This window comes from Zalophus californianus, chromosome 9, assembly GCF_009762305.2.
Source record: "Zalophus californianus isolate mZalCal1 chromosome 9, mZalCal1.pri.v2, whole genome shotgun sequence".
NCBI classification, from domain to species: Eukaryota; Metazoa; Chordata; class Mammalia; order Carnivora; family Otariidae; genus Zalophus; species Zalophus californianus.
Window position 1 is genome coordinate 94,429,623 of NC_045603.1, and position 26,472 is coordinate 94,456,094.

At 36.8% G+C, this 26,472-nt stretch overlaps 3 protein-coding genes across 3 annotated transcripts; all 3 read left to right on the forward strand.

Annotated features, from left to right (window-relative positions):
- The first annotated feature begins 8,424 nt into the window (after positions 1-8,424).
- Positions 8,425-9,395, forward strand: TAS2R10 (taste 2 receptor member 10). The gene is given in 2 exon segments (XM_027591874.2): positions 8,425-8,773; positions 8,776-9,395. Coding segments are annotated over 2 exon segments (969 nt in total).
- Positions 9,396-10,038: 643 nt separating this feature from the next.
- Positions 10,039-22,753, forward strand: TAS2R9 (taste 2 receptor member 9). Its single transcript, XM_027594243.1, is given in 3 exon segments — positions 10,039-10,156; positions 21,764-21,935; positions 21,937-22,753. Coding segments are annotated over 3 exon segments (1,107 nt in total).
- Positions 22,754-24,646: 1,893 nt separating this feature from the next.
- TAS2R8 (taste 2 receptor member 8) lies at positions 24,647-25,573 on the forward strand. Its single transcript, XM_027595386.1, has one exon. The coding sequence runs from the start codon at positions 24,647-24,649 to the stop codon at positions 25,571-25,573; it is 927 nt and encodes a 308-aa protein (XP_027451187.1).
- Positions 25,574-26,472: the final 899 nt, after the last annotated feature.

Genomic DNA, 26,472 nt, shown 5'->3' on the forward strand with positions numbered 1-26,472 from the left:
ACAGAGGAGGGTCTGAGTGTTTTTGCGCTGGTTGTTTCTTAAGTAACATTTATTTGAAATAATCAGGATGCCAAAGTGGCACATTGAGGGGTGGCCTGGCTGTGGCCTGTTCAGGTTCCTCCCTCCTGTCTCTCTTTCCTTGATTTTCTTTTTTCTGTTGCTCCTTTTTTTTTTTTTTTTTTGTGGAAACACGTGAAGCACGTTGAGGTCGTCAGGGATTCCAGAGACCTCGGTATGAAGGCCCATTTCAGAGTGGCAAAAACTAACCTTTTTCTTTCTTGTGTTCTTTGTCCTGTATCAATTTGCCTTTTTCATGACATTTTGGGGGCATTGTTGCTACAGAACAAGCTGGCTTGGTTTGGATGTTTGGTTGTATAAGAAATCCCCATCCTTCAGGTCACGCATATGTTGTGATTTTTGGAAACAGCCAAATGAGGAAAATCTTGGGGATTCTTTGGCACTTGAAGCATGGTCTGAAAGGAAAGGTACTTTCAGCTACATCAATAGGCCTATGAGAGAAGTCAACAAGAAATCTGTGTAATCTTCCTTGTTTCATTGGATTCTTCCTTTAGTATACATACTGTCTCACTGAGTATCATTTAAATTCTTCCTAGACCTGGACAGACCTCTAATCTAATATTCAGACCGCCCCCCCCCAAGAAAATATATATATATAAAGAGGAACTATTACCTCTCAGATGTTATAACTTCTGTGTATGTGTGTATAAGTCACATTCCACTCACAGAGACCTAGAGAAGAGAGATGTTGTTAAAAATTAAACACAAGTAATCAAAACTGAACAGGTAGGTATAATAAGATATGGCAGAGAGAAAAAGCTAAATAGAAAAAAAATATTCCAAGACCAACTGAAAATCACTATCATTAACACTGAGTCATTCACAAATAACAGGAGGCCAGTATGGATCTGTGATATAAGCTGTCATTCAGGGATATTAATATCATACTAATGTGCTTTTACCTAAAACTATTTAAGTCCTCTAGATAACCACCTGGTTTCTGGAGTAATACAGATTTAGCCATTTAATTCATGTTTTGATAATCTTTTGCAATAAACTGTATTTGAGAGTATTTTTGCTACTGATGTAACTGCAGAAATCAAATAGTCTAGAATTCACTGAAGCTGTTAAAATCCTTTCATATCAGCCAGCTATTGCTGGTGGAAATTTTATTATAATAGCGTAGCGTACAACCTGATGGATGTGGAGCTATCATATCTGGAATGCCTATCAAAATAACCCACAGGGAGTGGGATGAGTAAGGGTATAGTGGCCGTACATTGGTAACTGCTGAACGTAGGTGATGGGTACAGGGGACTTATTGTATCGTCCTCTCTGCCTTTGTTTATGCTTGAAATTTTTCATAATAGGGCGCCTGGGTGGCTCAATCGTTAAGCGTCTGCCTTCGGCTCAGGTCATGATCCCAGGGTCCTGGGATCGAGCCCCGCATCGGGCTCCCTGCTCCTCAGGAAGCCTGCTTCTCCCTCTCCCACTCCCCCTGCTTATGGTCCCTCTCTCGCTGTGTCTCTCTCTCTGTCAAATAAATAAAATCTTAAAAAAAAAAGAAAGAAATTTTTCATAATAAAAAGTTAAATAGAAAATGAAGAGAAATGCTCTTTGTTTAGATCTTAGTCTTTTGCTGGCATAAAATGTAGATATGAAGGAGGGAAAATATGATAAGGGGCCAATAAAGCAATTAATTTCTTGGAAATATTTTTTTACAAGTTATGCCTGGAAAGGTAAAAGTATGAAAAAGTGTTTTGATTGTTTTTACCACATCTATATATTCACCATGCACAATCCTACCTGGTAGTTGACCCTTAAGGAGGAGTCCTCCAGTAAAAATCAGAACAATGTTGCTAATATAGAGAAGACCACTATATTGTACACAAAAATGCAGACTTTGTCATTTTCTCATGTCATCCTCCCAAGAGAAGGGCATTATAGAAAAATGGTAAAATTTCTTTTTTTTTAAAAAAAGATTTTATTTGTTTATTTGACAGAGAGAGAGGGACAGCACAAGCAGTGGGAATGGCAAGGAGAGGGAGAACCAGACTCCCCGCTGAGCAGGGAGCCCAGGGAGCCCGATGTAGGGCTCAATCCCAGGACCCTGGGATCATGATTTGAGCCGAAGGCAGATGCTTAACCAACTGAGCCACCCAGGCGCCCCCAAATGGTAAGATTTCTGATTAATTTCAGATGGTGATATGAGTCTCAGAGTCAAGAAGACAGCACTTGGTAGAAATCTTCATTTTATGTTGAAGATTTTATTCTCCGGGAAGCGCCTGCGTGTCTCTCGAGAACTAAGAGCAGTTTCCCACACAAAAGTTAACAAAGGGCTGGCTGTATAAAGCTGAGTCTTTAATACAGATTTTGAGAATGAGAAGGAGAGAGGGAGGAGAAGAAGAGACTCTATTTATTAAAATATACCAGGATCAAGTTGTTAACACGTAGTCTTCTAAATACACTGTTAACGTGTATAAGGGAGACATTATATTTAACGGTCTTTTGACATATACCCCTTTTAAAAAAAATTTCAACTTATATTTTATTTTTTTAAGTAAGCTCCATGCCCAGTGTGGCGCTTGAACTCATGATCCTGAGATCAAGGTTCACATGCTCTACTGACTGAGAGCCAGGTACCCTGTCATACACTCTTAAACAAGTAGAACACTTCTTTTGCCTGATAAAGAATACTTCCTTGAAATCAACCATTTATTTATTCATTTGTTTATATGAATAAATATACATTTATATATAAAATAGATGCATGATTCATATTTTATTCAATGGATTATTACTTATTACTACCATGATTTACTTTAATGCCTACACTGGTCTAGATTTGTCAAGTAAAAACCACCTCAAGTTGACTCTTGCGTCCTTTCGACATGTCCTCATAGTGCTTTCAGTGTTTCCTTACATTCTTGCACAACAAAATATTTTAGGCTCATTTTGTATTTTTTCTAATCCTTTCCTGGATTTACTATTTCTCCAAGGAGTCCTGATTTCTTTTAGTGCGGAAGTGTATTTAAAAACCAAGATTTGTTTGCATACACACATACACACCTATTATTCTCTCCGTGTGTCTGTTTTTATATATATATATATATATATATATATATATATGTATGTATGTTTATGACGAATCTATACTGGTATCTCTAATCCAGTTAAAAAATACAGATTATTCTTTCCATGTTGTAAATCCTATCTTTCACAATGAAAAACATGGAGCTCATTTTTTTTCAGTATATATACTCGTTTGTTCAATCCTAAAACACACTGAAAGTAGTTTCAGATTTGCTAACACATACCACTTGTAGGAAGAAAAAAAGAGAAAGAAAGAAAAAGAAAGAGTAGTAACTACACTTCGATACTTCTTTACAGTTCATGTATGCCTATGTGCGGACATATAGTCAAAAATCTGTTGAAAAGTTATTTTGGAAAAAAAAGTTATTTTGGTTGGTTCTCTTTTTTTCCCTTCAGCATTGGATATTTTATTAATTTGAAAAAGTAAGGGCTGTATTTTAATTGCATTTTGCAATTTAGGTTTTTTCTCTCCAGCCCTTATTTTATTTTATTATCTCAAACATTAGCATCAAGACTCAAAACTACACAAAAGGCATACTGATAATAGTGTTATCCGCTTTCCATAACTTCTTTCTCATTTTAAATCACTCCCTGTAGGTAATCAATTTCACTTATTTCTGGTTTCTTCTTCCTATTTGTATTGTGTTTGTTTTACTCGCTTTTTAATTATGCTGCTTCAAATGTTTTGGAAAAGCAAAGAGCCCCACGAGCTGTGTGAAAATCAAGGAATAAGCTTCCGCTCCTTCACCCTCACTCAGTTCAGTGGTTCACCGATGAATGGCAGGTGTGACCTTGGTGAGACATAAATTGATTTAAATGTTGCACTAACTTTGGAGAATTCCTGATTTTTCCAAGGTGGTCCACAATCACTGCGCCTGGGGGTGATTTCAGCAGTGGAGAGAAGGGGCAGGAAACCGGACTTTAAGGGGGTGGACAGATCTTCAGTGTGCCCCCAAGATCGACGCGAAGGGAGCTGACCCCAAGCCGTCAGGCCCCAGGCGCGCCCCCGGGGGGATCTCCTGGGCGCCTCCGCCAGGAGCGGGGGACACGGGTGTGTGGGCTCTCTGCCCGATGGAAGGGGTCCCAGGGATGGAGGGCAGGGATCTGAGATGTGTGTGTCTCTGTCCGGCGATGGTGGGGGGGCGGCAGGGGTCACCGTCCTGGGTGAGCAGGATGGGGGGGCGCAGTCTGGGCTGGGGTGCTGGCAGACTGCTTTCTGGCAGCGGGGAGGGGGCCGCCTTACCACCTCGCGGCGCCGCCTCCTCAGCTCGCAGCTGGGCTGTGGGGACTGCCCCTCCTATTTGTATTTTTGAAAAAGTAAACAAATATGGGGCCCCTGGCTGGCTCAGGCTGTAGAGCATGTGACTCTTGATCTCCGGGTTGTGAGCTCAAGCCCCGTGTGTGGCATGGAGTTTACTTAAGATAAAAAATTAAAAAAAGAAAAGAAAAAAATATGTGCATATTCCTTTTTCCCCTATTTCTTATACAAATGATAGTTTGCACTTTCTTTTTTTTATTTCATAATATGTAAGAAATTGCTTCATCCATTTATAAAATTATTTCTTATTCTTTTTCATAGCTTCCTAGTGCCAGAATGGATTCAACAAAGTTCTTATGTTTATATTTGTTTGTTTCCAATATCTTGCAATTACAAACAATGCTGCTATGAAAAATCTTGTGCATATGTGTTTAATGCTTCTGACACCCAATTCCAGTGTGTGTGTGTCGGGGGGGGGGGGGGAGAGGTTTCCTATAGCATCAAGTAATTCATTCGGTTCTGACACTCTTTACCCAGAGATAGCATCAGGTCCCATGGACTAAGGGCTCAGTACCACCAGACAGCCAGTCAGGTACCAATCCCAGCCTCAGGTTGTTATTTGTGCTTTGACCCGACTGGTTATAAATCCGGGGTTTCCACAAGCCCCTTCTACGGGCCTATTAATTTGCTAGAATGGCTCACCAGAATTCAGGAAACTGGTTTACACAGCAGATTACCAGTTTATTACAAAGGATATCAAAGGATACAAATAAAAACTCAGATGGGGAGATATGCAAAATGAGGTCCTGAACAAGGAACTTCCGTCCTGGTGTAACTTGGGACCCGGCAGTGACTCAGGGAAGCATTCTGGTTCACCAGCATGGAAGCTCTCCAAACCCCATCCTTCTGGTGTTTTATGGAGGCTTCACTACATAGGCATGATTGATTAAATGATTGGTCATTGGTGATTGACTCCACCTCTATCTCCAGTCCCCCCACCCCAGAAATCAGGGGATGGGACTGAAAGTTTCAACCCTCTAATTCTGGTTGATGCCCCAGCAACTAGCCCCTATCCTCATGGGCTTTCCAAAAGTCACCTCCTTAACATTAACTCAGTTGTGGTTGAAAGGGGCTTGTCATGGATAACAGGACATTCATTTCACCTTTATGGCTCTGGAAGCAATGTCAGGAACTGAGACAAGAGACTAGATATTATAATGTGAGATGCTTCCACTGATTTTCTCACTTAGGAAATTCTGAGGGTTTTGGGAACTGTGAATCAGGAACCATGGATGGAAGACAAAAATACATGTTTATTTTAAATTACAATATTAAGGTATTTTTATGTTTTTGGAAGTGCATCTTCAGTGTAAATTCAAATAACGAAGCCCAACTCCAGAAATAATTACTTTTAGTTGTTTTGTGTATCTAGTGTTTCTTTATACAGACTCAAGCAAATATATTTTTACTTTCCAACATTTTTGTAAGAAACTGAATGAAGTAATTATCTTATATGCTCCTCTTCTCCCATACGCTTAATAGAAAAAAGACAGGCATAGTAATATGCTATGTTTCATATTTTATCAAAGACTTTGAGTACCTAACCAAAGCAGGTATTTCTGGATTCTGGCCATAGAATTCTAGTTATTATTAATATTAATAAAATTTCAGAGCACTTATATTAATAATGTAATTGAAAATAACATTTGAGTGGAATTTTTATTTACCATCCAAGAAGTGTTTCATCATCAAGGTCACTTGAATCTATTAATGTTCTTAATTACCAGTTGAAAAAAAAACATTGTTTAACTTATTACTTAATAAATGTTATCTTACCAAATAATGTAAGAAGCACTCCCAATTGTTAATCATTATTCTCTATCTGAAAAAGACAGGATTCCGTGTTTGGTAAGCACCTGAAGGTGTGGGGACAGTGGTCTGCTTGGGGAGGTCCCAGGAGCTCTGTACCCTTTCCACAAACCTGGTCCTATGCATCTCTTCCATCTAGCTGTTTCTGAGTCATATCCTTTTGAATAAATTGGTAATATAGTAAGTAAAATGTTTCTCCGAGTTCTGGGAGCTGCTCTAGTAAACTAATCAAATCCAAGGAGGAACTTGTGGGAATCTCTCGGATTTGTAGTTAGTTCAGAGGCACAGGTAACAGCCTGTGTGTCTGAAGTGGGGGTGGAGGGAGGTAGTCATATAGGGCTGAGCCCTGACCCTGGTGGAATCTGACAACATCTCCTAGTAAATAGTGTGAGAATTGAGTTGAATTGTAGAACTCTTGATGTCTGGAGAGTTTTTTGTTGGAGGTATGGGAAACAAACCTCCTCCACACATTGAAATAAAATCACCCTTGTACTAAGAGCATCCCCGTATAGCATCTGATAATGTCAGAGCAGTTATAAATGTTTGTTGATAGAATAGTTGTTCTCATATCAAATGCATCAAATGAAGATGAACTGCCTTGGAAGTTTTCCTGGTAGCTCAAATTTAATTTAAAAAAATCTGTGTATATCTATGTGTGTATAACGAGTTTGAGTCAATGTGTCCTAACTGTAGGTACTCTGATTCATTTAAACATCAAATAATAACTTTTGCAATGCTAACTAAAAGCAAATTCTCTACTCTTCAGATTTCATTTTGATTTTTATAAAAAATCTTTATGACATTGGTAGTGATGTCCCCTTTCATTTCTGATATTAGTAATTTGTGTCCTCTCTCTCTTTTTTTTTTGTTAACCTAAGAAGCTTATCAATTTTACTGACCTCTCAAGGAAGTGGCATTTTGTTTTATTTTGTCTGTTGATTTCCTGTTTTCAATTTCATTGCTTTCTGCTCAAATTATTATTTCCTTTCCTCTGCTTATTGGATTGAATTTACTCTTCATTTTCTAGTTTCCAAAGGTGGAGGCTTAGATGATTGATTTTAGATCTTTCTTCTTTTCTAGTATATGAATTCAATGCTACACATTTCCCTCTAGGCACTGCTTTCCCTGCATCCCCCAAATTTTGATAAGTTGTGTTTTCATTTTTTTTAGTTCAAAGTATTTTAAATTTCTCTTGGGATTATTTCTTTGACCCACATGTTCTTTAGAGATGTGTTGTTTAAGCTCCTTTATTTGGAGATTTTCCAGTTTCTTTCTGTTATTGATTATTAATTCCATTCCAGTCTGAAAGCAGATATTGTATGATTTCTACTCTTTAAATTTGTTAAGGTGAACTTTGTGGCCCAGGAGGTGGTCTATCTTCATGAATGTTCCAGGTGAGCTTGAGAAAAATGTATAATCTGCTGTTGTTGGATGAAGTAGTCTATATATGTCAATTATATCCTGTTGATTGATGGTGTTGTTGAGTTCCAGCTATGTCCTTACTGATTTTATGCCTGCCAGATCAGTCCATTTCCAGCACAAAGTGGCAATTGTTCAGTGTTTCTATATAATTGAGTCATAATCTCTTGTTCTCTTTATATTGAAACTTGAAATGTGCTTTGCCTGAATTATCAGGAAAATGACGAAAATGTGTTTATATCTTTAATTATTCAGAGTAAGTGTCTACAATGGCTAAATTCATTTGTCACCTCTATAAACTATTTTTCCTTTATATATTTAAGCTGGCATAAATACAACATAAATGATGATGTTATAGTTGATATTTTTAAAAGAGTAAGTCCAATTTTTGTTTCTGTTATGTTTTGTTTCCTGTGAGTATACATTTGGCACTCCTACTCCACAAGTCAGATTAACAAATGCAAAATAGTCTCAGGAAGACAGTGAAATCCATGAAACAGAAACTTTCATTTGCATCTTAACAAATTGTATATAGGCATTCAGTCTGGACACACGTTCTCCAGACTAGCTAAGTTATAGATGAAACTGAGGTCGTCTCCGTGAAGACATTTCAGATTCCATCACAAGGCGTTATTGGGGCACTTTTAAGTCTTTATGTAATGAAAGAGAAGAAAGTAATTCTTCCATCAAACAGCCAACATTTGTCTCATTCTGCAGAAGGTAATCTAAAATAAATGTAACAGAAGCAATATTAGGAATTGGCAGATATGCTAAGCATACTGGAAGGCCTCCTCATTTTTATAGCAGTTAGTGAATCAATACTGGGAGTTTTAGGGAATGGATTTATTGGCCTTGTCAAATGTATTGACTGTGTGAAGAACAAAAAGTTTTCTATGATTGCCTTTATTCTCACTGGTTTAGCTACTTCCAGAATTTGTCTGATATTGATAATAATTACAGATGGTTTTATAAAGATATTCTCTCCAGATATGTATTACTCTGGTAACCTAATTGATTATATTAGTTACTTATGGGTAATTATCAACCAATCAAGTATTTGGTTTGCCACCAGTCTCAGCATCTTCTATTTTCTGAAGATAGCAAATTTTTCCCACCATATTTTCTCTGGTTGAAGGGTAGAATCAATAGGGTTCTTCACCTTCTGATGGGAACCTTGTTTATTTCAAGGTTATTTACTTTTCCACAAATTGTGGAGATGATTAATGATAGTAGAATGAAGAGTGAAAATACAACCTGGAACCTCAACATGCAGAAAAGTAAATTCTTTACTAAACAGACTTTGCTCAATCTAGGAGTCATTCTTCTCTTTACACTATGCCTGACTACATGTTTCTTGTTAATCATTTCCCTTTGGAGACACAACAGGCGCATGCAGTTGAATGTCACTGGACCCCGAGACCCCAGTACAGAAGCGCATGTGAAAGCAATGAAAGTTTTGATATATTTTATCATCCTCTTTATCTTGTATTTTATAGGCATTGCCATAGAAATATCATGTTTCACTCTGCCAGAAAACAAATTGCTGTTTATTTTTGGTATAATGACCACAGCCATCTATCCCTGGGGCCACTCATTTATCCTAATTCTAGGAAACAGCAAGCTAAAGCAAGCCTCTTTGAGGGCCCTGTGGCAATTCAAGTGCTCTGAGGCGGGGAGACTGCTCACAGCTGCATAGACCTGCGTGGGGAGAAATGGAAGTTCTAGGAGAATAATCTAGTGAAGAAGTCCTTGAAGATCTGTTTTAGTTGCACCACACACACATACATTGGTTGTAACTGTGTTATTGAACATCACTAAAATCTTCCATAATTATCTTGACTACATTATAGGAAATTAAACTCTTCAATATGACAGTTCAGTGGCTGGGGCAGCTTCCCCACCCTGTGATTTCTTCTTCCCACACACCTCCCAGAGGAAAACCAGCTTGGGGACTATTTTCACTGTAAATGTTATGATGGTGAGAATAAGCACCCCAAACAAGAGTTTGCCCTGTGTTTTACCCGACTTCCCTGAACCACTGACAGCCTTTCACCAAGAAGACACGTAGAAACAGAAAGCAAGACAAAGGGAATTGTAATCAGTCTTGATATTTAGAACATGGATGTAAGAGTCAGAGACGGAGGTGGGTCTTTTGAGTGTGCAATTTTAATTCTTTAAAAAAGATCACTTTTACTTTCAGTGTTTAAATCTTAATTTGTTTGTAATTGACATGTGTTTGATGTAGTAGCCATAGTGATAGCAGTAGATGTTCTGTAGGAAATAGCTAGGAAGCAGAGTCTACATGGGGGCCAGGGGATCAGAACACTGATGAAGGAGTCTTTATATTCTTCAAACCCACTGATTGGAAATGAAGCAGAATCATGAACCAACTAGAGTTTTGCAAAGCTTCTGCTAGAAGTACAGATCCAAAGGACTCAACATGGTCCCGGAGTTATGCCAAGGGACACAAGACTGAACCCAGGATAGAATCAGTACGAAGTAGGTGTTCTACTCTAGGCTCTTACACTTACTTATGTTAATACACACAAACTCACACTCACAGACATATTTCAAATGCTGATTTTTGAAAGGAATATTTATGTCCAACCCAGAATGTGAACCGAGTAACCTCTTCTGGCATCTTGCAAAAGTACATTGACCTTATACTATGGCCTGAGGCCTAGAAGATTTCTAAATATAAAGGCTTAATTCATTCAAATACTTTTTGAACACTAACTCTGCTAGGTGCTGAGGATATAGTACTAAACAAGAGGCCAGCGTAATGAATAAGATATTTTACTAAAAAAGCAAATAAATAGCAAATAATAACTTAAACAATTATATTTATGGAGTTGGGAAAGAAAAACTAAAGGGTGCTAAACAAATGATCTGACTTGGTCCTGGGAAAAGAGAAGGTGCTGCTGAGGTTGAAATGTTTTTGTTTTTGTTTTTGAGATCTGAATAATGCCTAAGAGTAAGGTGGGCAGAGCAGGAGAGATTTAGGGTAGGGAATGCACCTGTGCATAGGTGTTGAAGCAAGAAGGAGTAGAGGGCATTGCAGGAACTGAAGGTCCAATATGACTAGTGTATAGAGCGTGCAGTATTTGAAATTATTTTTTAAGAAAAATTTCAATATGGAAGAACTTGATAAATTCCTTGTAGAATTGATAAGTTGCCCAGCAGAAAGAGTAAACTAATATTTTGATAGTGAAGAAAATAACCCATCCTAATTTCAATCTCAAAGTCATTTAGGATTATTATGTTTACGGTTGTTACTTTGATCACAAAACATCTTTTAATTTGCATATATTTGATTACTAATGAGTTAAGCATTTGTACAGAATTATTAACCAATGGAATATAATTTTTGGGAATTATTCATTTGTTTTCTTTCTATTTTTCATGCCTTATGATGTTTCTTACCAATTTTGATACTTTATATGTTAACATTATGCCATATATGTGTTATGATCTTTTTTTCTTAATTTTCTGTTTAGTAAATAACTTAGTTTGTGGTATTTGGGGAAATAAGTTTGTAATTTATATGAACTTAAATCCATTTGTTTCCCTTTAAGATTTATCTTTTACTGCTATTTTGCTATTTTTACAAAAATTTGGTTTGGTTTTATTGATACATATGCCTTTGATCATAAATCCATTTTTTGTCTGATTATGAAATAAAACAGTTTCACTGCACCTAAAATTAAAAACACAGAAAGGCATGAAAGAGAAATTGAGATTGTGCATATTTGTGATGCTCAACTAATTAGTGTTAACATGTTTCTACATAGATTTAAAGTTAAATTTCAAAGTAGGTATAGATTCATAGGTATGTGGCTTAAAAATCTGTTTTGATTATATTTATATGTAAACTAGAGGGATAGGTCCTTTATCCATAAGTAATGAGACTGTAGATGATTTTTGTTTTCTTCTTTTAGTCTTCTGTAAATTTCTAAATTTTCTATAATTTATTCAATAATTAATGTAATCAGGAAAATAAAATTAAATAAAAAACAAGGTACACGAATAAAATCTGTTTGGTTAACTTTCCTTATGAAATGATGAAAAGAGCATTCCCCATCCCAAGTAAAACAGAAGTTTAGCTTATCTATTTCTAGTCTTTCCTATGCTGCATGTTTTTATGGTCTGCAGTTTCCAGTTTTAAAATTTATGTTTTCATTTAAAATGTCTTTTTATTATGGTAAAATACATAAAACAAAAAATATACCATTTTAACCATTTTAAGTGTACAATTCTGTGGCATTAATTACATTCACAATGCTGTGCAGTCTTAAAAAGACTTTTCTCCTAGTGAATTGTTTTAGCATCTTTGGTGAAAATCAATTCACCATATGTGTATGGGTTTATTTCAGGACCTTGAATTCTATTCTATTGGTCCATGTGTCTTGACTACTGTAGCTTTGTAGTAAGTCTTAAAATCAGTTAGTGTGAGTCTTCCAACTTTGTTCTTCTTTTTTTAAAGATTGTTTAGATATTCAGTGTCCCTTGTAATTCCATATGAACTTGAGGATCAGTTTTTCTGTTTCTGAAAAAAAAGCCTCTGGGAATTTCTGATAGGTATTTCATTGAATCTATAGATCACTTTGGGTCATACTGACATCTTAACAATATTAAGTCTTCTTATCCACATACATGGGCTATCTTTCTATTTATTTGTGTCTTATTTAATTTCTTTCAGCAATGTTTCAATATGAAACAGCAATAGATGATATTCTGATCCAACTGTTTTAAGTAAAGGTGAAACAAATGAGCCTTTTTTGATCTTTTTTCCATTCTGTTCTGTTTATGTTCTGTTCTTAGAACATACATTCAACTTCTCTGTAGAAGAGTTTCTCAATGAATACAAATCTATAGTATTTAATTTTAGTTTCTCCCAAATTCTTGGTGTAAAATCTTTGGTTAAATCTACTCTCTTTTCAGCCATAGTATATAAATTTACAATTTTTTAAAAGATTTTTTATTCATTTATTTGAGAGAGAGAGCATGAGAGAGAGAAAGCACGAGAAATGATGGATCAGAGGGAGAAGCAGACTCTCTGCTGAGCGGGGATCCCGATGCGGGACTTGATCCTGGGATTACAGGATCATGACCCAAGCTGAAGGCAGACGCTTAACCGACTGAGCCACCCAACACCCTAAATTTACAATGTTTTTATAATAGCTTATATGTCCTTAAGTATTTCTGAAAGACTTTCACTCCTTCACCTGTATTTGATAACTTTTTTTGATAATTTTGGTATCCATATTCATCAGGGATATTGGTCTGTAATTCTCTTTTTTGATGGGGTCTTTGCCTGGTTTTGGGATCAAGGTAATGCTGGCCTCATAGAATGAGTTTGGAAGTTTTCCTTCTGTTTCTATTTTTTGAAACAGCTTCAGGAGAATAGGTATTATTTCTTCTTTGAATGTTTGGTGGAATTCCCCTGGGAATCCATCAGACCCTGGACTCTTGTTTTGTGGGAAGTTTTTGATCACTGCTTCAATTTTGTTACTGGTTATTGGTCTATTCAGATTGCCAATTTCTTCCTGTTTCAGTCTTGGTAGTTTATAGGTTTCTGGGAAGGCATCCATTTCTTCCAGGTTGCTTAATTTATTGGCATATAGTTGTTGATAATAATTTCTATTATTTAATATATAATTGTTTCTATTTCCTTGGTGTTAGTTGTGATTTCTTCCCTTTCATTGGTAATTTTATTAATTTAGGTCCTTTCTCTTCTTTTGGATAAGTCTAGCCAGTGGTTTATTGATCTTATTAGTTCTTTCAAAGAACCAGCTTCTAGTTTCATTGATCTACTCTACTGTATTTCTGGTTTCTAATTCATTGATCTCTGCTTTAATCTTAATTATTTCTCTTCTGCTTGGTTTAGGCTTTATTTGTTGTTCTATCTCCAGTTCTTTAAGGTGTAGAGTTAGTTTGTGCATGTGGGATTTTTCTGTTTTTTTGAGGGAGGCTTGGATGGCTATGTATTTCCCCCTTAGGACCACTTTTGCAGTATCCCATAGGTTTTGGACTGATGTGTTTTCATTCTCATTTTTATTAATTTGGATCCTTTCTCTTTTCTTTTGGATAAGTCTGGCCATGAATTGTTTAAGTTCTTCTTTGATTTCCTGGTTGACCCAAACATTCTTAAGCAGGATGGTCTATAGCTTCCAAGTGTTTGAATTTCTTCCAAATTTTTTCTTGTGATTGAGTTCCATTTTCAAAACACTGTGGTCTGCGAATATGCAGGGAATAATCTCAGTCTTTTGGTGTTGGTTGAGACCTGATTTGTGACCCAGTATGTGGTCTATTCTGGAGAAAGTTCCATGTGCATTCGAGAAGAATGAGTATTCTGTTGTTTTAGGATGGAATGTTCTGTATATATCTATGAAGTCCATTTGGCCCAGTGTGTCCTTCAAAGCTCTTGTTTCTTTGTTGATTTTCTGCTTAGATGATCTGTCTATTGCTGAGAATGGAGTGTTGAGGTCTTCTACTATTAACGTATTATTATCAATCTGTTTCTTTATTTTGGTGAGCAGTTGGCTTATGTAGTTGGCTGCTCCCATGTTTGGGAGCATAGATATTTTCAATTGTTAGATCCTCCTGTTGGATAGACCCTTTAAGAATGATATAGTGTCCTTCTGTATCTCTTACTATAGTCTTTGCCTTAAAATCTAATTTGTCTGATATGAGAATTGCTACCCCAGCTTTCTTTTGAGGTCCATTTGCATGAAAAATGGTTCTCCATCTCCTCACTTTCAGTATGGATGTATCTTTAGGCAGGAAACAACAAATGTTGGAGAGGATGTGGAGAAAGGGAAACACTCTTACACTGTTGGCTGGAATGCAAGTTGGTACAGCCACTCTGGAAAACAGTATGGAGGTTCCTCAAAAAGTTAAAAATAGAGCTACCCTATGACCCAGCAATTGCACTACTGGATATTTATCCCAAAGATACAGATGTAGTGAAAAGAAGGGCCATATGCACCCCAAAGTTCATAGTAGCAATGTCCATAATAGCCAAACTGTGGAAGGAGCTGAGATGCTCTTCAACAGATGAATGGATAAAGAAGATGTGGTCCATATGTACAATGGAATATTACTCAGCCATCAGAAAGGATGAATAGCCACCATTTGCATCGACATGGATGGAACTGGAGCGGATTATGCAAAGTGAAATAAATCAAGCAGAGAAACACAATTATTATATGGTTTCACTTATATGTGGAACATAAGGAATAGCATGGAGGACATTAGGAGAAGGAAGGGAAAAATGAAGGGGGGGAATCAGAGGGAGAGACGAACCATGAGAGACTATGGACTATGGAAACAAACTGAGGGTTTCAGAGGGGAGGAGAGTGGGGGGATGGATTAGCCCAATGATGGTATTAAGGAGGGCACGTTCTGCATGGAGCACTGGGTGTTATACTCAAACAATGAATCATGGAACACTTCATCAAAAGCTAATGATGTACTGTATGGTGACTAACATAACATAATAAAAAAAATAAAAAATGAAAAAAATAAAAATCTCTTTTTAGGGGCACCTGGGTGGCTCAGTCAGTTAAGCATCTGCCTTCGGCTCAGGTCATGATCCCAGGGTCCTGGGATCGAGCCCCGCATCTGGGCTCCCTGCTCGGCAGGAGGCCTGCTTCTCCCTCTCCCACTCCCCCTGCTTGTGTTCCCTCTCTCGCTGTGTCTCTCTCTGTCAAATAAATAAATAAAATCTTTAAAAACAAAACAAAACAAGACCTACTCATTACAATTTCAGTGTAAATGGGTGGAGAACACCTGAGGTGAATAGAGTGAGCAACAGATGTCACAGTGATGTCAGAATTCCAGCTGATCTGGAATTCTGAAAATTTAGCAACAAATTCTGGAAAAATAAAATAAAATCAGAGAAGCAGAGGATTTAGAAGGACCCTAGAAATGGCAGAACCCAGATGTCATCCATAAGGTCCACACCCTAAGAAAAAGATGAGTTACACTGGGTCTGAACTGCATTTAGCTACAGAAGAGGGTCTATGAAGTAGCAATGCAAAATACATGGGGCAAGAGGTTATAGTCAGGAAGGCAGTGCCTCTCAGGGAGAGAAAGGAAGACACCACAGAAATCTGAAGCAGTATCTTCTTGAGACACAAGCCAAGACCAAGCAAGACAGAAACACGATAAAACTGGAAAATAACCAGGAAGTCTGTACACAGAATAATGATATATAATAATGAAAATGTCCAAACTGTAGTAACTCAAGAAGATCCCAGAGCTGAGAAATAAATAAAACCACCCAACTTCAACTTTAGCTTCTCAACTGTCAAAAAAATCATCTTGCTAGTAGTTGGTGAAGGAATATCCATAAGATTTAAAGAACCACCACCACAAAAACACAATAGCAAAAATAAAATATCTGCATTCATATATGGCTACACTCACACACAAACACACAGAGGGAAAACCAACCTTTTCAGCATTTTCAGTATGTGAATATACCCTAGAAAAGTAACAGCCATGAAATAGAGGAAGATTGATACAACATGCTAAGATGACTAAAAGAGAATTAAACAAGTGAAAAACACCATGAAACATAAATGAAACACTCAAACAAGACATGTTCATACAACAGAAAGACAGGATACAAAAGCTGATAGAAATCAAGAAAAAAATTTAAAGAGATAAAAATCACCTTAGAAATGAAGAGAAATTTTAATGTGTATAAGAGCACATAGATCAGTCAAAGGTACTGATAAAGGAGATAAAAGAAATGAGAAAGAAGAAAGTAACACAGAAATCATAAAAGACAATAATATTAAAAAGAAAAAGACAAATATAACAAGCAGACCATGATAAACAGACACATGAAAAAATGTTCAACATCACTCAATATCAGGGAAGTACAAATCAAAACCTCAATGAGATACTACCTCACACCAGTCAGAATGGCTAAAATTAACAAGTCAGGAAACAACAGATGTTGATGAGGATGTGGAGAAAGGGGAACCCTCCTACACTGTGGGTGGGAATGCAAGCTGGTGCAGCCACTCTGGAAAATAGTATGGAGGTTCCTCAAAAAGTTGAAAATAGAGCTACCCTATGACCCAGCAATTGCACTGCTGTGTATTTACCAGTAAGATACAAATGTAGTGATCCAAAGGGGTACGTGCACCCCGATGTTTATAGCAACAATGTCCACAATAGCCAAACTATGGAAAAAGCCCAGATGTACATCAACAGATGAATGGATAAAGAAGAAGAATAGTCCATACACAATGGAATATTATGCAGCCACCAAAAAATGAAATCTTGCCATTAGCAACAACATGGATGGAACTAGAGGGTATTATGCTAAGCGAAATAAATCAGAGAAAGACAAATACCATATGATTTCACTCATATGTGGAATTTAAGAAACAAAACAGATGAACATAGGGAAGGGAGGGAAAAATAAAATAAGATGAAAATAGAGAGGGAGGCAAAGCATAAGAGACTCTTAACTATAGGAAATAAATTGAGGGTTGCTGGAGAGGAGGGGGATAGGGTAACTGGGTGATGGGCATTATGGAGGGCACTTGATGTAATAAGCACTGGGTGCTGTATGCAACTGATGAATCACTGGATTCTATCTCTTAAACTAATAATAGAGTATATGTTATTAAATTGATCTTAAGTAAAAATCTTTTTAAAAAGCAGGCCATGATAAACAAATACTTGGATCTCTGAAGAGAAAAAAACAAAGTAAGGAAATGAATTAATACTTAAAAAGAGAATTCAAGAAAGCTTTTTGAAAATAAATTACTTGAGGGACGCAGGGTGGCTCAGTCAGTTAAACATCTGCCTTCAGCTCAGGTCATGATCCCAGGGTCCTGGGATTGAGTCTCACATCAGGCTCCTTGCTTAGTGGGGAGCCTGCTTCTTCTGCCTGCCATTCCCCCTGTTTGGGCTTTCTCGCTGACAAATAAATAAATCTTAAAAAATATTACTTGAAAAAAATAAGATAAAGTAAATTACTTGAAGTCATATGTTGGAATGACAACATACATGGGAAAACTGATCCAGAAAGTTCAGCTCAGAGACATATGCTACTAAATAACGTCAGACTTTAAATGTGAAGATAAATTTCTCTGAGTTAACAGGCAAATAGGAGAAGTCACTTGAAAAGAAAAGAAAAAAACCTGATATCAGACTTCTCAACAACATTCATCAACAACATGAAAAAGAGAGCAAAATTAACACTAAGCTTAAGGAAAAAAGTGTGAGCCAATAATTTTTTATCTAGGCACACTGTCTTTCAAGTACCAAGGTTGTTGGGGGAAGGGAGAATGTTTTTAACATAAGAACTCGGGAAATACTGTATCTACCAGCCATTCATGAAAAATAAGTTAGAGACTGACATCTAATTAAGAGATATTTTGGGGAACTCTGGGAAAAGGAATGGTGGTGACATTTAAAATATTTAACTATAGATAGAAGCCTAAATAAAAGGAGGAGTGGTGAATGTTTGCAACATTACATTGCAATAATATATAGACAGAAGACAGGAGATTCCACCACCTGGATGTCTTGTGAGGAAGTAGGGAGAATGAGCTGAAAGTTACAAACACTTCCCCTAGCTTCACTTCAGTGGATGATGGAGTGTGAGAGAGAAAACTGTTGCCTCTTGAAAGGCTGCAGGGAAAGCAATGTCCATAGAGAAGAGTCAGGATTTAGTTGTGAGTTTGTAATATAAGGGGTCAATGGATAGAATTGAGGGCTCTATGAACTTGTATGGCCACCAAATTATATCTCTTTTCCGATTAACCTTTACCTTAACCCTAGCATTCCTTCTAGGTATGAAGGTAGGTAACAATCACAGAAACATCAGCAGTACCTGTAATTTTCCATCTCTAGAAATCATAAATCACTATTATTACAGATACCTCAAATTATCTTTACCTTTCTCACTGCTCTTTCTGCCAGATATTAGTATTGTGTGACAAGAGAAGCACAGGGATTACCAAATCACTTAAAAATAGGCTTTAATTGGGGCTCCTGGGTGGTTCAGTTGGAAGAGCATGTGACTTTTGATCTCTGAGTCGTGGGTTCAAGCCCCACGACTTTCTTGAATTCTCTTTTTAGACATTACTTAAATAAATAAGCCTTAAATATATATACTTCAATCTATCTGGATTCCTTTAAAATTCCACGTATTTTCATTTTATTCACTTAAAAAAATCCTTCTAGAGGGTATTATGGTAAGCGAAATAAGTCAATCAGAGAAAGAGAGTATCATATGATCTCACTGATACAAGGAATTTGAGAAACAAGACAGAGGACCATAGGGGAAGGGAGGAAAAAATGAAACAAGATGAAACCAGAGAGAAAGACAAACCATGAGAGACGCTTAATCTCAGGAAACAAACTGAGAGTTGCTGGAGTGGAAGGGGGTGGGAAGGATGGGGTGGCTGGGTGATAGACATTGGGGAGAGTATGTGCTATGGTGAGCGCTGTGAATTGTCTAAGACTGTTGAATCACAGACCTGTACCTCTGAAACAAACAATACATTATATGTTAAAAAAAAAAAAAAGAAGATGTAGGAAGGGAAAAATGAAGGGGGGAAATCGGAGGGGGAGATGAACCATGAGAGACTATGGACTCTGAGAAACAAACTGAGGGTTCTAGAGGGGAGGGGGGTGGGGGGATGGGTTAGCCTGGTGATGGGTATTAAGGAGGGCATGTATTGCATGGAGGACTGGGTGTTATATGCAAACAATGAATCATGGAACACTACATTAAAAACTAATGATGTAATATATGGTGACATAAAATAAAAAAAAAAAATTCTTCTGAGGACATCATAGTCTTCACCAGTCTGCCAAATTAGTCCATGGTACAAAAAAGTTTAAGACCCCCTGAGTTCAAACAAGGAAGGTACAGCAACTGTCAGAAAAATAGATGAGAACATGAGGTTTTTGCTGATGATTTACTATGAAATGCAGTGGACATGTTGAAGGATTTGGAGTGAGGAGGGAGATGAAGTCAGCAAGTAATTCAGATTATGAGTTGTCTGAAAATAAGACCAGTATGACAGTATTCTGTTCTTTTTTTTTTTTTAAGATTTTATTTATTCATTTGAGAGACAGAGAGAGAACACAACCAGAGGGAGAGGCAGAGGGAGAGGGAGAAGCAGACTCCCCACTGAGCAGGGAGCCCGACATGGGGCTCAATCCCAGGACCTGGAGATCATGACCTGAGCTGAAGGCAGATGCTTAACCATCTGAGCCACCCAGGCACCCCAGCATTCTGTTCTTGATACATGTGGAAAGTATAGTCATTTGCCTGACTTGACCATAAATAATCAGTAGCATAACTAAAGACAAAATGTCACCAGAAAATATAAGATTCTAAAGAATGGTATAACAGTATTTCAACAAGGAAAAGACAATAAATTTAAACATCTGCCTACATAGGTTTGTGTTTGATCACTTCTGATAACAAAAGATGAGAGAAATGACCCACACTAACACATTGAACGCAGAATCTATGAAGGGGCAGCTATATCAATACATTGACCCAGATCCAGTGTTATAATCTATCCTCTTGGTCTAAAATCCTTAGAGTCCATTCTCACATGTATTCTTGGAGTGTCTGCCAATATAAATGAGTGAAATCTTGCAATTCTTTTGGAGTACTGATGTTTTCCCTTTTGGTCAGACTTGGTAACTGCCTTCCCTCTTTTCCTCACCCCCCCCCCCCCCATTGCCTGGAACATGCTGCGTATGACTTTGGTTATGGGCCTAGAGACAAAAATTGTGATTCTGCTTATATTTAAAAAAATACAAGAAAAAGCTAAAGACAAATGACAAAGTGGGGAAGTATTGTCGATACAAACATGCTAATTTCTCTAATATATAAACACCATAGAAATTCATAAAAAGGTAGAAAAATGAGCAAAAATATAAACAGTCCACAAAAAAATTCAAATGGTTTTTAAATATATGAAACGATATTTGACTCCTAACCCACCTAATGGGTGGGATTCTTCCTCTTCAGTCCCTATACTCATTGTCTGTTGTCACCAGTATTCTTAAAACACATATGCCAATGATGTTGGGCATTTGCTTGAGATCATCACCCCAAGTCCTTTCCCTCTGACAGAGAAGCTTCTCCAGTTACAGCAAAGCCTAGAAACCTCCAGCTTACATAGTAAGTTGGTGAACTATTAAAGTCATTGCGGGAGAACATTAATATAGTGTGGTTTATTGTTTTCTGGATTTAGATGCTATGTGTTTTAAATCATGAAACAACCAAAAAAGTATACAAATAGTAAACATATGATCCAATATGTTTTGTCTTTGAAATTTGTATCCATTATTATAAAAGCATTATAAAGAAGATTGCACTCTGATTTTAACATACAGATTCTGAGGTCAAATTCTGAGTAATAACAGGCACAACTGCAATATCTTCAGTGTTCAGTCTTCCCTGTTACAGGACGGAAGAGCTGAAAAGTCAAGTAATCATCTTTATGAGAAAATTGAAAATCACTGCTGACCTACCTGAGTTATCCTAATTAATGAAGTGAATACATTGCTTTAAGACTGAAATTAGTCATGTTAACTGTCAACACTCTAAATCCACAATTATTTTTAAGCTCCAAAACATGCATTTGCACCAAATGGACCATAATCTGGGAGTACTTTGCAAGTCATCAGAGATGGTAATGCACCACATCTGCAAATTACATTGGACCCATATTTTCCAAGTAATTAATTTTTTTCTTGAAGTTCCTTGTCAAAAGCTTAAATTCAATGACTCCAAAATATACAGAGCTTAAAATGAGAAAGATTGTGCAAATCCAAGAAATCAGATCCATTCCTATTTTCATCTTGGAGGCTTTCAATCATCACTGCACATGAAAGACATTACTGGCCAATCAGTGAAGTCTTTAGGTAGTTCTCAGCCGGAGCAGACTGGCTATCTCAGTGACCTGGATCAAAGCTGACAAAGAGGACAGAAAAAGACAACTGCGGCATGACCTAAATGACAGACCTATACACCATTCTTCACTGGTCAGCTGAAAGCCAATTCATTGTCAGTGATATCCCAAATCAGAACTCTGCTGACAGGCTAAGTAAGTACAACGGAGGTAATATATACCATCCTGATCGCTGGTGAATTGACTATAGGAATTTGGGAAAATGGATTTATTGTACTGGTTAATTGCACTGGCTGGCTCAAAAGGAGAGATACCTCCATGACTGACATTATCTTGGTGAGCTTAGCCATCTCCAGAATCTGTTTGTTGTGTGATATCTTTAGATGGCGTTATTATATGTATCTCCCGGGATAAATATGCCGGTAGCAAGCTGATGAGCATTGTGGATGTTTTCTGGACACTTAGCAATCATTCAAGTGTCTGGTTTACTTCTTGCCTCAGCATCTTCTATTTACTGAAGATAGCCAATATATCCCACCCGTTTTTCCTCTGGTTGAAACTAAAGATTAACAAAGTCGTCCTGGGGATTTTTCTGATGTCCTTCCTTACCTGTATAATTATTAGTGTTTCATTGAATGAGGACTTCTGGGATCCCTTCAAAGGCAATCATAAGGAAAACATAACTTGGGAATTCAAAGTGAGTAAAATCCCAAGTGCTTTCAAACTGGTTATCCTGAACCTGGGGGCTATCATTCCCTTTGTTCTTTGCCTAACCTCATTTCTCTTGTTACTTTTCTTCCTATTTAAACACACCAAGCAGATGAAACTTTATGCCACAGGGTCCAGAGACCCCAGCACAGAGGCCCACATGAGGGCCATAAAGGCAGTGATCATCTTTCTGCTTCTCTTCATTATGTACTATGCAGCCTTTCTTGTAGTAACCTCTAGCTTACTGATTCCTCAGGGAAAATTAGTGGTGATGTTTGGTGGTATGATAGCTGTCATTTTCCCATCAAGCCATTTGTTCATCCTGATAATGGGGAACAGCAAACTGAGGGAGGCTTTTCTTAAAGTGCTAAGGATTGTGAAGTGTTTCCACAAAAGAAGGAAACCTTTCGTTCCACAGAGAATCCTGAATACAAGGAGAAAGAAATCAACAAAAGACCTTTGCTCTTCTCCCAATTGATTACATTCATTTTTTTATACATGCTATTAGAAATCATTAATATCTATCATTATCCTAAATTTTCCTTTGTGTTCCTTAACGTTTCTGTTCTGTTTAACTTTAAATGAAATGTTATTGAACCACATATATTTCTTTGTCTTTGCAGGAGAAAATGAATCCAAATCCCATGCTAACATTTCATATCATTGCCTAAATGCAAAGAAATTCTACTTATTTCTGTCATATCTGGAAAGGCCTTGAACTCAAAAAGTAGAAGAATCTTAAGCAAACAGACTTTGGGGAAGAGATTTTAAAACATATTTGTCCTTCCTATAAATTCAGTCATGTAAAAAACTATCTACTTTGATTTGGAAGTCAGTACTTACATTTTCTGCCCTGTCCTCTCCATTTCTAGAATGGCTCGTCCTCATAAGGATGGAGAAAAAACACTGATGAGATCCTCCCTAGGGTGAAATATAATGCAAGAAAAGAGGGGTGATCTCAAGAAAAGGTTTAACTAGGAAAGGGGATAAGGGGTGTACGGTTAGAAATATGCATATCAAAACCACCCTAGCTGGTGATGCCAGTTTTAGGAGTCAGTTCTCAAAGATTCTTTGGAAGGTTTTCTTACCCTTCTAGATTCAAGAATCTTTGACATGTATTTTTTTGTTTGTTTGTTTGTTTGTTTGTTTTTTAGCATCACTCTCTTTTCTATTCTGTTTCTGATAACATTTTACAGATAACTAGTTTCCCTTAAATTATTAACTTCATGCATTCCTATTACATACTATGCACACATAAGAAATAGGAAAAAACTAGATATGTTTCTTAAATAAAATTAGAAGAACTCGAGTTTATGTGATTTGTATTACCTAGATTTGTGGGCTAGGTCTCCCAAGAAAGAATAAATCAATTTAACAGTAGACTTAGTCCTATTCCCTGGAAATATAATTCAGTAAATATTTTCTTAAATATTTCTTAAATTGCCCCATCTAGAGAAAGGACTACAATGTCGAATGCGAGATTATAAATCTTATAAAAGGCATTGATTGTAAATAGTATAAAGTATGTTTTCTTAATTTTATATGAAAAGACTCATTATCCAAGAGACAACATTTCAGGAAATGAATTGTCATGGACAGCATTTCCCATATTAAATAAAACCAAACATAGCAAATCTTTATCTAGCATCTTTCACTTCTATTAAAAAAAAAACTCCATAGAGAAAGAAATTTTAGTAAATATTGCCATGTGCCTGCCTAATAATTCGTCATTTATAATTAGATTTGTGTCATACCTTTCTCTAATTAACCATTTATATGAAAACAAAATTATTATCCTCTGACTGAAAGTTAATTTTCTACAACTTATTGTACTGATCATTTCCAAAATTAAAATTCATTTCCACTAGGAAACTTTTGATTAATTTATAATTTATGGTGAAGAAAATGGACTTTCATTTACACACTGTGATTTTTATGGAATACATGTTTTTGTTTGCTTTCTGTGGCTCTGTATTTGAAATTCAATTTGACAGGTCAAAAGACACAGAACTTAACAGCAAGAAGCCTGTTGCAAATTCATGAAATATAATCTCTTTTAATTTGTATGAGAGCAGTTTCAACCAAACATTTCCCTTATCACTCACTAAAGGGTGATGATTATAATTTGCCCTGGCTCAAAGCTAGTCAAACTGTTTGGAGCAAGCAGTTGGTTTAGTCCTCGTGAATGGAGAAGCAATTCTATTTCAAAAGAGAGCTCGGTACTTCTGGAATTATATTAAAGTCAAAATAGTGGATGAGATGAAAATATTATTCCATGATTTGAAGAACTTATTTACCATGCTCCAACTGAGAGTCTGTAAATTAGCTCATCTGCAGTGATATTAGAGATCAGGGTGTTCTCCCTACGAACATGCTCAGTACGGAAGACAACATCTTTGTGATCATTATAACCAGAGAATTCATAATAGGAATGTTAGGGAATGTATACATTGGACTAGTAAACTGGATTGACTGGATTAAGAAGAAAAAGATCTCCTCAATTGACTATATCCTCACCAGTCTAGCCATCTCCAGAATTTGTTTGCTCTGTGTACTGATACTAAATGGCATCATAATGGTATGCTACCCAGATTTTTATGAAAATGATAAACTACAGGCAGTCATTAATATCTTCTGGACACTCACCAACTACTTAAGTACATGGTTTGCCACCTGCCTCAATGTCTTCTATTTGCTCAAGATAGCCAATTTCTCCCATCTGCTTTTTCTCTGGCTAAAGAGAATTGACAGAGTGATTCACTGGATTCTGCTGGGTTGTTTGGCCATTTCCTCTTTGATCAGCCTTATACTAGCAACAACACCAAATTATGATTATGAGTTTCATAAAATTATAAATCATAAAAGAAACTGCACTGAAATGTTCCATGTGAGTAAAAGTCAATACTTCAACCCTTTGACTCTCTTTAACCTGTTGGCAATTGTCCCATGTACTGTACCATTGATCTCATTTTTCCTTTTAATTATGTCCCTATGGAGACATATCAAGCAAGTGAAACTCAGTGTTGCAGGCTGTGGAGACCCTAGCACAGAGGCCCATGTGAGAGCCATGAAAACTATGACTTCATTTCTCTTCCTCCTTTTTGTATACTATGGGGCTTCTCTTTTGGCGACTTTTAACTATCTTATGAAAGAAAGCAAGTTAGCTGTGATGTTAGGAGAAATTATAGCAATTCTCTATCCTTCTGGTCATTCACTTATTTTAATTATTAGAAATTACAAGCTGAGGCAGACATATATCAGGATGCTGAGTTACGAGACAACAGTCTGTATGATGTAAAATCTTAGCTTTATAAATGGACTTTGCTAATAAAAAAATACATTCTCATTTTTTCCAGTTATCCTGTTTATTTTGGGTAACATCTTTAAGTGTTCTTAAGACCTATTAGCACGTGAATGTATATATCCCTTTTGTCTGTGTACACTCCAGATTCTCATCTTCACACATCCTTTCCTCCAAGAGTTTGAGAGCTCACACTTCCCTTTTTGCCTTCTTACTGCAGATGTTAGGCATGTACTGCCTAGTTAAGTTCCTTTAAGGTTTTAGTTAGGCCCATGATAAAGAGCACTGAACTGCACTGTTTTTTCATTTCTTTCCTATCATACATTTTTTCATAGCCGACCCTATATTTTGCTCCCTTCATGGCTCTGTTGGGTCACTCTCATTTGGCTTATTAACTAGGAACTCAGATCTCCCCTGTCCCATCTCTGGTTCAGTGTCCCAGTTATGTATCTGTCTCCTCCCAGATGAGTGATGCTTTAGGTGCTCTCGATAATATTTCCTGGTTGACTTTATTCTGGCACCTCCTATTCATTTCCCTGAAATTAAATTTCCTTACAAACAACTTGCTGTTCAGGCAGCAATAGGATGGAAATAGATCCCATTCAAGTATCTCTCTCTACGGACATTTCTAAGTGCTTTTCACAATCTGGATAAAAGGATGGGGCAATTAATTTCAGTCAGACTGCTCTACTCAGGCTCCTTTCTTAATAAGACCTGCAGGGGTTCTTTTTACTCAGGACTTTAGAAAAGCAATTGATTGGGAAGAAATTAACATACATTATGGAATAACTACATGCTATCACTAAAAAAGCAATGTATGCCATAACACATATAGAGTAAAATACAAAAAATAATAAAAAATAAGAGTCACTACTAAATTGTTGTTCTACTGTGAA